The 16,210-nt window shown below is 48.3% G+C and overlaps 1 protein-coding gene across 4 annotated transcripts in view; it reads right to left on the bottom strand.

Moving 5' to 3' along the window:
* Positions 1-16,210, bottom strand: part of LOC107116609 (potassium voltage-gated channel subfamily C member 1-like) — a 68,939-nt gene that overhangs the window by 40,441 nt on the left and 12,288 nt on the right. For all 4 annotated transcript variants that reach the window (XM_015418552.1, XM_015418553.1, XM_015418554.1 and 1 more), the window contains exon 2: positions 7,712-8,645. In XM_015418552.1, coding sequence (XP_015274038.1) covers positions 7,712-8,645 — 934 coding nt within the window. The remainder of the gene's footprint in view (positions 1-7,711; positions 8,646-16,210) is intronic.

Below are 16,210 nucleotides of genomic sequence, written 5' to 3'. Positions count from 1 at the left end.
CCCCCCCCCCAATCCAATGTCACCTTGGCATACACACGCTAATTAATACAGAGCAGATCTCGTTAATTGAAAAGGGAACTGCACAGGGGGACTTCCCAGCGCATTGTAACCTTGGTACGAGTCAGACGTCTCCCACTCTGCTATCTCTGACGGAGCCCCAGAACCCTAGCCTTTCTGTTTTGCCAGCACTGATGCAAAAAATTTTCTTGATAGAGACACAGAAGTTGTTACCACAGGAGAGGCAAAGCAGAGAAGGAGGAGGAGGAGGAGATTGGATTTATACCCCACCCTTCACTACCCAAAGATGTCCCAGAGCAGTTTACAAACTCCTTTCCCTTCCCCACCCCAGAACAGACACCCTGTGAGGTAGGTGGGGCTGAGAGAGCTCTGACAGAAACTGGTCTTTTTCAAGAACAACTCTTATCAGAACTATGGCTTGCCGAAGGTCATCCAGCAGGTGCAAGTGGAGGAGTGGGGAATCAAACCCGGTTCTCCCAGATTAGAGTCCGCACACTTAACCACTACACCAAGATGGCTCTTGTAGTAGCTAGAGTGCTGGACTAGGACCAGGGAGACATGGGCTCAAGTTCTCACTCAGCTATTTCTTAAAAAGCTCAATGGGTGTCCTTCGACCGGTCCTTTAGTTTTTCAGCTGACCTTACCTTGTGGGGGCATTGCGAGTTGAAAGAAATATATGGGGGGAGGCAGAAGTACATGTGTTGCCATGACCTCCTTAGAGGAAGGGAAGGATTAAAAAAAATGGAGTTCTACCATGGGAACAGAAAGGCACTGACCAGCAGAACAGGGACTGAGGTGAAAACTGCATTGTTGTTATCATGGTTACAGCAACTGAAGTCAACCTGTGGACCGGGTGGTTGTGGGTAGTCCGGAGAGGGAAACTGTTGTCTCTCCGGAGAAAATCTAGACCGTTTCCCTCTTCTCTCTTCTCATTATGTTCAGTGCAGAACCAAGCTCCGGGCCAATTAGTGGAAACTTTGTTCCTCCACTGCGTTGGCTGCAAATGGCCTTTCTGGCCCAGGGCAACGGGAGCTGTTGGACAGCATGGCAGGAATTGGCCGTGAGCCCCCAAGGGCCTTCCCTCGCCTACACCTTGTTGTCTGTCTTTGTGGATTTACTGGGTGAGTGGGCCATGAAGAACAGGGGGCGTGGATTCCCTCTCTGTGTGTGTAGACAAGGGGGTGAGAGAGGTGGTCAGCTGCTTGTGCTCTGAAATTCTCTTCCCTCTGTGCTATCCAGAGAATAATCCAGTTGTGGCTCCCCAACCACACAAGCTGGCACATCACAGCTGACACCCCTCTCCTGTCCTGCCCATTCCACATGGCTGTCCCCTACTTCCCCTGCTCCTGAAGGCACCAAACACCCCTTTCTCTTTTCTTGCTGTGAATTCTTTCCCCAACGACCCCCAAAGTCTTCAGAAGGCCCAGCTCTTCGGGTCCCTCTCCCCCACTCACCCCAAAACCCAATTCCTCCCTGAAAGAACCCACAAACACTTGAATCACAGACCCATTCCCCCCCCCCATTTCTAGGGAACCCAAGCATCCTGGCTCTCAGCCTTTGCTGGGGATGAGCATGACTGTATCCCTTATGGGATTCCCTGCCAGCAACCCTGTTGTCCTTGCCAGCTCATAGAGGGACCCATCTGCTACTCAAGCCCCAGTGCATCTTGGGTATTTGAGATGCTCTTTCCACATGCAGAAAGGGCTGCAAGAGTGCCTCCCCCAGCTATGCAAGAGCAGCCAGGTTCTTCTTCTTGTTCTTCACACACACACACACCTTGCTCCACTCAGAGGAGTGAGGTGGGCAAAGTATGTTTCAGCAAACGCCCTTCAGTCCTGATCCAGCCCCTTTCCCCACAAACCACAAGTGGATCAATTCCAAAATGTAAATCAAACTAAAATGCTCCAGGGCTTCTAAATCACCTTTCCCAGCATGAGTGCCAACCTGGCCTCCTCCTCCTCTCCCCCTCCGCCCCCATCGCTCCACAGAAGGAACAATTTTCTTAATCAAAAGTAGCTCCAAAATTGCCAAAAAGAGCCCTTCGATGTTCACACATGAGTCATTTTGGAAGGACAAACTTAATCCACGGCCAAGATGGGCTACCCTAGATATTGATGGCCTGAATAACAACAAAATCAGGTCTTTCCCTGCAGTGGAGCAACAGGAAGCTTCTGCGCCACATCAGCAGCCACAAACTGTGACAAGAATCTGGGATGCAGAGAGAGGAAGAGGTGAAGCTGGGGTGGGGCACAGGCGTCTTTCAAACTTCCTCCCCACAAAGGAAAGTGCTCAACATCATTCCACGGAGGAACTCATGTGCAACGCCAAAGGGTTTTGAAGCACAGTCAGTTCAAGCCAGTCGGGTCTGTTGGGCTTGGTATTGCCCTGGACAAGCTGACTGCACTACAGAGTCCAGTGCCAACTCCAGGGCTATTTTTGGAGGGAGGGGAAGAATACCCTCAGTGGGGCAGATTAATTCAGAATAAGCTGGCTGTGCAAGCAAGACTGATCTCACACTGTCTGCAATTTTCATGGGTGCTCCATGCAAAATGAGAAGTTGCCATCAGGGGGCTGGACTCAGCCTAAATTTTCCAGTGGCGGAATGGAACTCTCCTGCTTCCTCCCTTGCACAGCAGAACTTCATGGCATAGTGCTCCAGCATGATAGAGGACCCTGAGGAACATCATGAAATGGGGTCTGCAGTGGGAAGTTGTCACCGATGGAAATTACCACTTAAGTCTGGATCCAGCCCATGTAGTATTGGGAGCCCCACCAAATGACCTTACAACACAGTCTGAAAAGCACAGTGGTAGGGCACTCAGACTTTAGCGGCCGAGTGTGTAAATCCTCAACTTTTTTTTGGTATTTTTGCATCTGTGTGTGCATGTGACCGGGCCTGGAAGTCATACTGACCTCTGGCGACTCCTACTGGGGCATGGAGGACATTCAGAGAAGTGGCTTGATAGCCCGCCTCTGCCTCCCGACCAATGTTCCCTCTAAACCACGGAGTCTTGTGAGCAAAAATTCTACTTTGTGAGCTACACTGGTATTAAAGTTGTGGGCGAGCGATCTGGCTCCTGCATAAATTAGTTTGCTCTGGAGCCCTCCTTCCTGAGCAAAGACAAAAATGTGTGAGCCGGAGGCTAAAGAACTGTGAGCTGGCTCACACTAACTCAGCTTAGAGGGAACACTGCTCCCGACCCTGGTATTCTTCGAAGGTCTCCCATCCAAATACTTGCCAGGGTCGGCCCTGCTTAGCTTCCGAGATCTGACGAGACCGGGCTTGCCTGGGCTATCCAGGTCAGGACGTAAATCCTCATGTTGACGACCCTTCCCATTTTACAACTTGGAGAACTAAGGGCACTGAGACTTGGCCCTAAGACTGCTCACAAGACAATAAGAAGAGCCCCGCTGGATCAGTGGCTGAGCAACAAACCGAGTACAGGTTTCCCAAGGCTCTTCTCTACCTATGTTGCATCACAACAGCACTGCCTCCCATACTGAATCGCAAGATACTGTGCAGAGCTTGTGTAGACAGCAAAGGAAGGCAAATAGGACAGGAAGGTTAAGATGGATGGTTGTGTTTGCCAGTTTTGGGGCCTCCATCCCGGCCAAGCCATGCCTCTTAATACAACCAATCTCCTGCCCAAGATCCATTAAATACATCCTGTGGGCAACTCTTCGTTCCCAAAACTTGGACCCTTTTTGTCAAGTGGAACAAAACCTTGGCTCAAGTCAGATGCAGCCCCGCTATGAGGTAAGGTGAAAAAGCTGCCTCCGGCAGATGATTTTGGGCACCATTACGGCTGGCAGATGGGAGACGGGCAGAGCTGATCTACAGGGACTGATCTGCCGCGAGATCTCCGCAGCAGATCACGTTCATGTTAATAGTGGGGAAGGAGGTCACTGACTGTTCAGATTCCTCACCTCTAAAAGAGTTTTCAGCCACGCCAGATTCACGTTCAGGGGTTTCCCCCATCCTTTCTTCCAAATGCAGTCTGCATTGCTACCATTTATCTCTGATCCACCAGGGATCCTGCAGTTCAGAGCTGGACAGATTGGATTGTAAATCAGTGGATAAGGAGTTAGACACGGAGAGGCAACATGGGGTACTGGTTAGAGCGTTAGACTAGTTGTATGTATACAGGATTCCTCATCGTGAGAATCTCTGCTTTGTTCTTTTTTAAAAAATAAGACAAGATTCTAGTCCTCAAGGCTACAGAGATGTGTTGGGAAGCCTGATGAAGTCTCAGAATCCAGTGAGGAGCTTGAACAGGATTTCCTGTAGCCAGCAGATGGGGTTTCAGCCGTCTCCCACCACTCTTTGCTCCTCCCCATAAGTAGAACAAGGAACAGAATATATTATGCATAATGAATAAGCAAGTGTCTACAGGTTATGTTTTTCCTGATGCAGAAATATGGATTTTCTCCCCCAGTGCAGACTAAATACATCCCTACTCTTACCGGTCAATAAATAATATGAAAGTCTAATCCTCTTGACGGAACCCAGTTCTGTTGCTTATCATTAATATAGATCTTTTAATTTGCAAAGCACTTTATAGTATTGATTGTGTTTTGTCTGCATGACCATTTTATGGGGTGGGACTTTTTTATTCCCATTTTACAGGTGGGGAACTAAGACTGAGGCACAATAACCAGCTGGAGGGAGAACTAGGTACAAATCCTCACTCTGCCATGCAATGCTCCCTCTAAGCTGTGGAGTCTTGTGAGCAAAAATGCTGCCTTGTGAGCTACTGGCATTACAGTTGTGAGCAAGCGATTTGGCTACCGCATAGATTTGTTTGCTCTGAGACATCCTTCCTGAGCTAAGACAAAAATCTGTGAGCTGGAGGCTAAAAACCTGAGCTGGCTCACACTAACACTGCTGCCGTGGAATCTTGCTGGGTGACCTTTGGGTCAGTCACTCTCTCTCTCAGTCTAACCTACTTCACAGGGTTGTTATTGTGAAGATAAAGTGGGGGAGGGGACAGAGATGTAGCAAGCTACTTAAGAGTCCCCACTGGGGAGAAAAGTGGTTTATAAATAAACAAACAAATCTGGCTGCACTGGATTTGCGTCTTGGCTTTCCTGCCTCCAGCTCCTTATTATGTCTCAGTCTTAGCTCCTCACCTGTAAAATGGGGATAAAATAGCCCTACCCCATAAGATTGTCATGCAGGCAAAACACAATCAACACTATAAAGTGCTTTGCAAATTAAAAGATCTATATTAATGGATTCAGAGATTTCATCAGGCTACCCTACATATCTCTGTAGCCTTGAGGACTAGAATCCTCAAAGAACAAAAGCAGACATTCTCAGGATGAGGAATGCTACCCTACATATCTCTGTAGCCTTGAGGATTAGAATCTTGTCTTCTTTTACACAAAGAACAAAAACAGACATTCTCAGGATGAGGAATCCTGAACACATACAACTTCCTGTACTCAAGTGGAACTGGAGAGACACACAGAATACACTGGAAACCTCAGAATGGTTCACACACACAAAGGTGCTCACAAGCACACATGCACATACATTGCATTAAAGGTAAAGGTTTCCCTTGCTCGAAAGCCAGTCGAATCCGACTCTAGGGTTGCGGTGCTCATCTCCGTTTCAACGCCGAAGAGCCAGCGCTGTCCGAAGACGTTTCCGTGGTCATGTGGCCGGCATGACTAAACACCAAGGCGCACGGAACGCTGTTACCTTCCCACCAAAGTGGTACCTATTTATCTCCTTGCAATTTCTTGCTTTCAAACTGCTAGGTTGGCAGGAGCTGGAACTAGAGACGGGGGCTCACTCCGTCATGCGGCACACTCAGGGCTCGAACTGCTGACCTACCGACCTTCCACAGCCTGCAGTTCAGCATCTTAACCACTTGAGCCACCGCAGCTTGCATTACATTGCATTAGTGGCCTGCAATTGCTATAGTCACAACGGCTGGCAGCCTTATGGGTGAATAGACTCAGTGGGTAATTCCAGCACTGTGGACTGGACTAAACTGGCAATTTCCACTGACTACCCCTTCCTGATGCAGTTCCTCCTGATGTCATTCCTCTGGGTCCCCGATCCCCCAGGGGCCGCACTGCATAGAGATCGGTGGGCTACAGTGGGAGGAGGGACAGGAAAGTTCCATTCTGCTGACAGAAAACTCAGTATGAACCCGACTCTGTACCTGAGAGGATAAGGAAGTTCTATCACATAAGGCCCTTTTCACAAGTGGTGGTAGTCACCAAGCGAGGAAGACACATATGTGCAAACCAGTCCATGAAAACTCAGGATAATAATCCAGCCCATTCGGTTCGGAATCACCCGTATCCCCACCTTTCGACCTCTTTTGGTGTAGTGGTTAAGTTTGGTGTAGTGGTTAAGTGTGCAGACTCTAATCTGGGTGAACCGGGTTGTGTTCCCCACTCCTCCATTTGCACCTGCTGGATGACCTTGGGCAAGCCATAGTTCTGGCACAGCTGTTCTTGAAAAAGAGCAGTTTCTGTCAGAGCTCTCTCAGCCCCACCTACCTCACAGGCAGTGTTCCCTCTAAGCTGAGTTAGTGTGAGCTAGCTCACAGTTTTTTAGCCTCCAGCTCATGCATTTTTGTCTTAGTTCAGGAAGGATGGCTCCAGAGCAAACTACTTTATGCAGTAGCCAAATTGCTTGCTCACAACTTTACTGCCAGTAGCTCACAAAGTAAAACTTTTGCTCACAAGACTCCACAGCATAGAGGGAGCATTGCTCACAAGGTGTCTGTTGTGGGGAGGAGAAAGGGAAGGAATTTGTAAGCCACTCTGGGGTAGTGAAGGGCAGGGTATAAATCCAATCTCTTCTTCTTCTCTTCTTTTTTAATAATATCAAGCAAATACAAAAACAGTACGGGGCAGGGAGTGGGATCCAAGATCCTCTGATCCGACTTCAGTCCAAATCAGAAAAAGAATCTGACTCCCAAAGTATAACCCCTGTTTTCGCGGCAGGGATAACTCAAGGGAAGGATTTTTCCGGGATTTGAGCTGGGTCGGAACAGTGGCTTTCAAACTGTGTTCCAGAGATTCCCCTGGAGTTCATTGGTGGCTTTATCACTATTTCTGAATGAGAAAATGGTGGCAGAGCTTTTTTTGACATGCAGAGCCAGCCATAGAGAGCTGGAAGTCACTAGTACTGCTTCCAATGTAAAATCACTAGGCAGCACTTGGGAGGGACGTCACTCCCTCTTAGCACCGACCCTCATCTACAATATGGTGATGACACCAACCTACCTTAAAAGGGCTACATTCGATTCCAGTAGCATCTTAGAGACCAACCACATTTTGCGAGGTATAAGCTTTCAAGGGCCAGAGCTCCCTTTTTTGTCAGACGAAAGGGTTGCCGCAAACAGCACAATGACAGCAGGTATGTGAAAATGCTTCCAAATGCTCAAAATTTTATGATAGCGAACAAGCTTCCCTGAAAGATAACTGGTCCACCATAATCGCCCTTGGCAATGTACAGAGGAAGAACACTTAAAAGAGAGGTACAGGAAGCATTCTAGAATGCACCTCTAAGGTGAGACCAAAAAGATGTGGCCAACACCCCAAGTGAACAAGGGTGTCTTCTAGAAAGTGCCTTGCTACATTGGATGCTGAGGTTCTCAGGAGATGAGCCAAAGCAGAAAGAAGTCCCTACCCTCAGATTAAGAGGCCCACCCGCCAGCATCCCCCTTACCTGCCCTGTTGATCTCGATGATCTCCTCTTGAGCAAGGGGGCACGAGTCACCCTGGTTGCTGCGGTGTGGAGACTGCATGCCCGGTTTGCAGTAGTTGGGTGATCCAGGCTGGGGGGCTCGTGGGATGTGCTTGTTTTTTTTCTTTGGTAGTTTCTGCTTGGCCATGGCCAGTGAATAATACATGCCAAAGTTGTTGACAATGACTGGCACAGGCATGGCAATGGTCAATACGCCTGCCAAGGCGCACAGGGCGCCCACCAACATGCCTGACCAAGTCTCCGGGTACATGTCACCATAGCCCAAAGTCGTCATAGTCACCACCGCCCACCAGAACCCAATGGGGATGTTCTTGAAGACGGTATGCTTGCTGCCCGTGATGTCGGCCGGGTCGGCCCCGATCCTTTCAGCGTAGTAGATCATGGTGGCAAAGATCAAGACCCCCAGGGCCAAGAAGATGATGAGGAGCAAGAACTCGTTGGTGCTGGCCCTCAACGTGTGGCCGAGGACTCTCAGTCCTACAAAATGCCTTGTCAGCTTGAAGATCCTCAGGATCCGAACAAACCTGACCACCCTCAGGAAGCCCAGCACGTCTTTGGCGGCTTTGGACGAGAGGCCGCTGAGACCTACCTCCAGATAGAAAGGCAGGATGGCCACAAAATCGATAATGTTGAGGGTGCTCTTGATGAACTCCATCTTATCTGGGCAAAACAAGACGCGCATGAGGAACTCAAAGGTGAACCAAATGACACACATCCCTTCCACATAGGTGAGGAAAGGCGCCGTCACCATCTCTAAGTCCACCTTCATGCTGGTCCCATTCTCCGACTGGATGATCTCCGTCTTGTTGATGATGCGGTTGAAGGTCTCATGGGTCTCCAGGCAGAAGGTGGTGATGGAGATGAGGATGAAGAAGAGGGAGGCAAAGGCCACATACTGGAGAGGGGGAGCAGGGGGGAGGGTCGGGCACAGAGAGGAGACAGACAGAAAGAAAACAGCAACGGGAAAGGGGGGTGTGTGTGACAGGAAAAGACAGGAAAGAGAACTGTTAGTGTTTACTTGGCTGGTGCAGGATAGCAGCTAAGAGGCTGGTTTCTGAATCAGAAAGTCCTCGGTCTGATGACCTCCCGAGATGGTCTTAGGAAAGCCACTTTCCCTCAACTCCCCACCACCACCATCGCCAGTACTAGAATAATTATCCCAACTTTTAATTATTTCAATAATTATACTCTGCTTTTCTCCCCACGGTGGACCCAACATAATGTTCTTCTCCTTTCTACCCTCACAACAACAGTTCTGTAAGGTAGGTTAGGATGAAAAACAGAGACTGGCCCCAGGTCGACCAGAAAGCTGCAGGGGAAGAGTGGAGATTCAAAACTGGCTCTCCCAGATCCTAGCTGAATGCTCTAACCATTATAACCTGCTCGCTCCCAACCTTTCTCACAGCGTTGTCAGACGGATTTCAGAAAGATAATGTATGTGAACTGCTGTGAATACCTGAAAGAACTACAGTTATTACTATTATTGTTATTATTATTATTATTATTATTATTATTATTATTATTATTATTATTGATTCTACCAGAAATAGAGGCATATCTTCTACAGTGGAACATATCTGAATTCAAGCAACAATTCCCACCACCCTCTCTCATTTCTTATTCTTCTCTTCCCTCATTCCAGCAACTGTAAACACCTGTGTGCAAAGCTAAGACTGATATATTTTTATATGTTGTACATCACCTAGATCCCTAAAATAGCAGGGATTGGGTGATTCAATAATAATAAGAAGAAGAAGAAGGAGAAGAAGAAGGAGAAGAAGAAGAAGGAGAAGAAGAAGGGAGGACGAGGAGGAGATCTACACATTAAACAGAATGAGGTGGTAGAAGAAAAAGAAGAGATTGGATTTATGCCCCACCCTTCATTACTCCTTTCCCTTCCCCTCCCCACAACAGACACCCTGTGAGGTAGGTGGGGCTCAGGGAGCTCTTGACATAAACTGCTCTTTTTCAAGAACAGCTCTTGTCAGAACTACGGCTTGTCCAAGGTCATCCGGCCAGGTACAAGTGGAGGAGTGGGGAATCAACCCCGGTTCTCCCAGATTAGAGTCCGTGCACTTAACCACTACACCAAATTGGCTTAACTACTACACCAAACTGGTAGAGTCCTGAGGTATAGAACGGACAGTACAGCTTCAGAGAGCAGATGGAGGAACTCCATTTTTGAATGCTACACTCAGCTTTAAATAAACCCTGCAAGCAGAAAACTAATGCACAAGAGAGAAGGGTAGGCTTGAATCCCTCTGATCTGTTTTCTTCTTGCATGGATTTGTTTTAAAATGTGAGGAACTGACGCATTCAAAACTGATATTCCACCCCACCCCACCCCGTCCAGGACTATCTCATCTCATTTTGCTGTATTTGGAGGCAGATGGGAGAAGGAAAGGTCAAAAATGAGGAACCAAAAACCTTAGTAATGATTCATTATTTCTTGAGAACCAGGTTTCTCAGGGTGTGACATCTGCTTTCCTAAGCACAAATGGATGACTAACAAAGTCCATTTGCAGGGATTTGAGGGGAGAGTCCATTGACTATTTGCCACAGAAGAACCCCCTTAACATTCAGGGACAGTGAAGCTGCAATTGGTCAGACTGAGGCAGGGTTCACAGAGAATGTTCCAGAATCTAGGAGTCTGTGTGCATGACATAGCCAGGTTATGGGTGCACACAATGAAGATGGCAGAACTACTTTACCAGCCAACCTTGTGCACTTTAGGTTAACAGTGAGATGTAAAGGCCCACATATATAATGCAAAGTCCATTTGCAGGGATTTGAGGGGAGGGTCCATTGACTATTGGCACAGAAGAAACCCCTTAACATTCAGGGACAGTGAAGCCGCAGTTGGTCAGACTGAGGCAGGCTTCACAGAGAATATTCCAGAATCCAGGAGTCTGTGTGCATGACATGGCCAGGTTATGGGTGCACACAATGAAGATGGCAGAACTACTTTACCAGCCAAGCCAACCTTGTGCACTTTAGGTTAACATTAACAGTGGGATGTAAAGGCCCACATATATAATTAATGGGCCTGAGACTTTGTACTCTAGTCATGGCCCAGCCCATTCCCTCACGCACACTCTCTTACAAATAAATACACGCACCAAGACCACTCCATATTATGCAAGCTACCATATTTATTTATTTATTTATTTAATTCAATTTATACCCCACCCTCCCCGCAATGCGGGCTCAGGGCAGCTTACAAGTGGCAAACGCTGATATAAAACAAATTTAAAAACATTTATAAATCCCACAACACAAAAACATTCTTAGCAATTATTGACTAGAGTGCTCTGGTCACCTCGAGATTGGACTACTATATGCTATGGTCACCTCGAGATTGGACTACTGCAATGCTCTCTACATGGGGCTGCCCTTGTCCCAAATCTGGAAGCTGCAGCTGGTGCAAAATGAAGCAGCCAGGCTGTTGATGGGTCTCCCTATACGAGGTCACATCCGGCCTGTGCTGAAGGCATTGCACTAGCTGCCAATAGCATACCAGATTCGCTTCAAGATCCTGGTTCTGACCTTTAAAGCCTTATATGGTCAGGGGCCTGCCTACCTGAGGGACCGCCTTTCCCCATATGTCCCCCAGAGAGCACTGAGGTCAGGGTCGCAGAACCGCCTGACTCTCCCTGGTCCGAAAGGCGCCAGATTGGCCTCTACCAGAGCTAGGGCCTTTTCAGTGGTGGCTCCATACTAGTGGAATGAGCTCCCAGAAGACATCAGGGCCCTGCGGGACCTCTTACAGTAAGACAGAGCTCTTCCACCAGGCCTTCAATTAGGAGCCACCACTGATGAACTATTAAAAACCGAATTGCTATGGCCCTCACGCTAATGGCATGAAGAACTACTAAGGATACTGGCTCAAGTACATTGGACCACTATGCAGCAATCGCCATCTGCACTTAATTGCACTTTGTATGTACACTGTTATGTGAATTTTTATAATATTTCCGAGCCTAAACAATCAACAATGATTGTGGTGAACAATGAAGTGGACCTAGGGAGACTGTTTATTTTTTTTATTAAATAATATTTTTATTAATTTTCAATAGTAAACAGAATGCAGTAACAGCATACATAGACTATTGTGTAAAAATACCATTTATTTTTTAAAATTATTTTACTGATTTACAGACCCACAAAAAAATTGCTATAGGTGTATTGAGATTGCTGCAGTGAGGGAACCAAATTCCCTACCTCCTCCAACCAAATCTGCTATAGGGTCAGGGGTCATTGGGGGGGACGCGGGGGGACGCCATCCCCCCGGGTGAGGTGCGGGAGGGCGGGGCCTGGAGCTCCCTGCTGGTGTCCGCTGGAGGTCGCCGCCAGCTGTGGGGAGGACAGACTTCCGGTGATGTCAGGGGGTGTGGCATATGCTAATGAGTCCCCCTAGCTCTTTTTCTACGAAATGACCCCTGTATAGGGTAATTCCCCTCTAGACATGCAAAGGCTTGGATTTGGGAGTGGAAGCTCCATCTATCTGTCTGGTACATCTTTATCCCACTCTTCCTCCAAGGAATTCAGTCAATGGCTCTCCTTTGCCTATCTCACCTTCACAACCACCCTGTTGTGCAAGGATGAAAGACCGTGACTGGCCCAAGGTCACCTGGTGAGTTTCATGGGGACTTGAATCCAGATCTCCAAGATTCTGGTCAGACTCCCCAACCACAATGAAAACAACCCCACGGTACTTTTGCTGGGAAACAGCAGGGGGAGAAAGGCTGCCCCCTTCCTGCCTCCAATCCAAGAACCACAGTGTAAATGAGGCAACTGTCCCCTGACCTTGCAGTGGCTTAAGATGGGCCTTAGAGCCTCCAGGGTCTCAATCCGAACTTTCGTCAGGCTCCATTTGCTCTTGCCCTGACCTGGGTGGCTCAGGCTAGCTGGACCTCGTTATATCTCAGAAGCTAAGCAGGGTTGGTCCAGGTTCATATTTGGATGGGAGACCACCAAGGAAGTCCAGGGTCCCTACACAGAGGCAAGCAATGGCACGTCACATCTGAACATCTCTTGTTTTAAGTCAACTGTGACTCGACAGCACTTCCCACCACCTCCACTCTTGTACTTTCCCATTGCAATTTGCTGCCCGCTGCCCGCTAAAGAGCCAGTTTGGTGTAGTGGTTAAGTGCACGGACTCTAATCTGGGAGAGCCGGGTTTGATTCCCCACTCCTCCACTTGCACCTGGCTGGATGACCTTGGACAAGCCGTAGTTCTGACAAGAGCTGTCCTTGAAAAAGGGCAGTTTCTGTCAAGAGCTCTCTCAGCCCCGCCTACCTCACAGGGTGTCTGTTGTGGGGAGGGGAAGGGAAAGGAGTGTGTAAGCCACTCTGAGACACCTTTGGGTAGTGAAGGACGGGGTATAAATCCAATCTCTTCTTCTTCCTCATCTCCTCCTGGACAAAAGCACTTTGAAATTCTACGGGACAACAGATTTATAACACTTTTGTTGGGAGGGGTGGCAGGAACGAGGGAAACCGCCGGATTGGGGCTTGCAGCTGCCAGAGCTCAGATCCAGCCTTTTTATAAAGCTATGGGGACAACAGCATGTTCTGGGAAAGGGTGGGGGAAGACCAGGAGCCTGTCCCTCCCTCCCTCCCTCCCTCCCATCCCACTTCCAATAACAGCACTACGGGGACTTTCTTCATCCCTGACAGCAGTAAAGACTCCTTGCATGTCCACTACTCAACCTGCCTGGGGGGGTGGGGCGATTTCCCCTCTCCTTTAGGGAGGATGCAGAAATATTTTGGCATACCCCACTCAAGAGGAGAAAAAAATTCCCTGACACAAACAAACATTTTTTTTTCCTGCCTTCCTGGAAGTTTCCCCAATATGTAGACACCTCCCCATGGCTATTCCCACTGTGCTTTTACCGTTTTTTACCACTGGGAATAATACACTGAGAGGGCCTGCCGCCTGCAAGGAAAAGGAGAACAATGTGGAAATTCACTCCAATGCCCCCCCCCCCGCAAAAATTTCTCCCGTCAGGAGCAGCCAAAGTCCACCCCCCCACACACACTGACTCTCCCCGGCTGTCAGACAGTCCATCCTCCTGCCCCACACTGACCTCATCAGGCCCTTTCTAGATTTCCTTTTCTGTTGGTTAATTTTCAAAGGTATATTTTTTTCTGCATACCTGGGGGAGGGTTTCCTGAGCCCACAGAGACCCCCTACTTTGCCCAAGCGTGGCCTGGTTTTCCTGGTCCCCCGAACGGTAGACAGGCCGGTTATTTCAGCATTAGATAAAGTGAGTCTCCTGACATTCTTTGCCCAGTTTTCATCAGAAAACATGGGGGGGGGGAGAGATGTACCGCCACTTTACCCCCTCCCCCTTCGTACTTTCACCCCGGCCATTTTGCACCACTCATATTTTTTAGCAATCCTGGTCTGTGTATTTGGAGTAAGGAAATAAAAAGTGCCGGGGCTCTCCCCCCACCCCCACCCCCTGCCTCATGGCTGCACTGCTGGGCAGGGCGGTCAGCATCTTGAAGCCCTCTGTTACGCTCTTTTGTTCATTTCAGCACCTTGATAAAAAAACCCATGCAGAAAAAGCAATGACGCAAATGGTCACGTGCACACCGAACAAAATTCTCTGTTCACTCATATTCCTCACTGGAAACGCACACACACTCACAAACACACACAAACCTCTAATCGTTCAGGGAGTGCTGGGTAGGCACAATGTATACGCAGTTGGCAGGTCGTAAAAAAAAATGCTTTGCCACTCTCAGGCTCAGGACTCTTCTCAGAAGCAGATTCTCTAGGTATGTGCACACGCATACAGCTCTCCAGTCACGCAGCCACGCACTCTCCGCAGTGCAACAGTTGTGTGTGCAACCTCTCAGGCATTCTTCTAAATAGAGTCTCTCACACCTTGTATTGACCTAGGCGTATGACTAAATCTGCTTGCACATTGGCACCCAACATGTTTTCCCATGTAGTATACACACATGTCCCTCATGACCTTCTGAAAACCGTATGATTATTTTTAAGTGTACGTGCATACTCATACTTGCACATATACATAGATACACCATCATCATCCTTCTCTCTCACCTACGAACTCATGTCTACCTCTTCCATTTTCCCGCTGCCCCTTCTGCAAGGAGCTCAGGGCAATGTATGTGGTTCTCTTGACCTCACAACAACCCTGTGAGGAAGGTCAGGCTGAGAGTGAGTGACGGGCCCAAGGTCACCCAGATCCTTTCATGGTGGGGATTTGAGCCTGGATCCTCCTAACTTATTCAGCTTCGGCCTTCAATGCTACATGCAGTTACACAACCCCAATCAAGTCCCTACACACAAGTAACTCCCAATCAGATGCTCCTTCCACCCCAAATGTGTATAGTCACAGACAACTGTGCATACACATATGTCTGTAATTGTGCATGAACACACTGTGCAAATGTGTACACTCTACCCACCAGGCAAGCTTTTTTATTTTATTTATTTATCAAACATTTATATCCCACCTTTCCTTGTGGCTCAAGGTGCCTAACAATAATAGTGTAAAAACATTTTCAGTTAAAACCAAAAATAAAATAGCAAACCCCGGACCGCTTCCCTCCTCCCCCTTCCTTGAAAGACGCCTGCCATTCAAACTCCCTCAAGAGCCCCGGCCTTGCAGGATTCAGAGTGAAAAATAACCCACTGTTTCGTGGGCTGCTTTTCGGTGTAATTTAAGCAGGCTTAATCATGCCCTGCACTGCATTCATGCCCTGCAAGTGCGCCCATTCAAATACAAATACACACAAATACATACTTCCCTTAACCAAGCACACATAAACGCATTCCAATTTTTGGCTGGTACACAAACAGACTTTTGCATGTGCCTGCACGTACACACACATGACCTGTATGCTACTTAAACAGATAGACCATAGAGGTGGATGGACTTGTCTGTGCATGCCCACGTATGTGCACACATACACAGGCATACCCCTCTGGTTTTAAAACTGCCGCTGTATACAGGTGTGTACCCAGATATGCCTCTATGTGCATCACACACTAATTTCCCAGGCAGCAATGCATGCACACGCACACACTCAGAGCCAAGCATTTTTCCATACATGTATGCATGCGTACACACACTTGGGCATGTCACCCCAGATGCACATAACCCTGACGTACGTTTACTGTGCACACCGGTTGTGCTTTCCCACAATGCAGATAAATACATCCTTGTACAAGGCACACATTTCCCTGCTCATATGAATGCGTACACAGAAACACACCACACACACACACACTGAGGCATCGACCTAGTGTACACAGAACCTACTCTAGCCACAAACCCCGCTTCAGGGCAAGCTGGCGGCTTTCTTTTCCTTTTGCTGGATCTCTGCACTGCACAGAATTCCCGTCCCGTCAGCACTTTCTGCACACAAACCCTACAATCTCTTTTGCAGCGCAGTGCGGTGGCCAGGATTGGGGGGGGG

The sequence above is a fragment of the Gekko japonicus genome, unplaced genomic scaffold, assembly GCF_001447785.1.
Source record: "Gekko japonicus isolate JY-2015 unplaced genomic scaffold, Gekko_japonicus_V1.1 scaffold299, whole genome shotgun sequence".
NCBI classification, from domain to species: Eukaryota; Metazoa; Chordata; class Lepidosauria; order Squamata; family Gekkonidae; genus Gekko; species Gekko japonicus.
The sequence above is the reverse complement of the archived record's forward strand: the minus strand, read 5'-3'. Positions and strand labels throughout refer to the sequence as shown.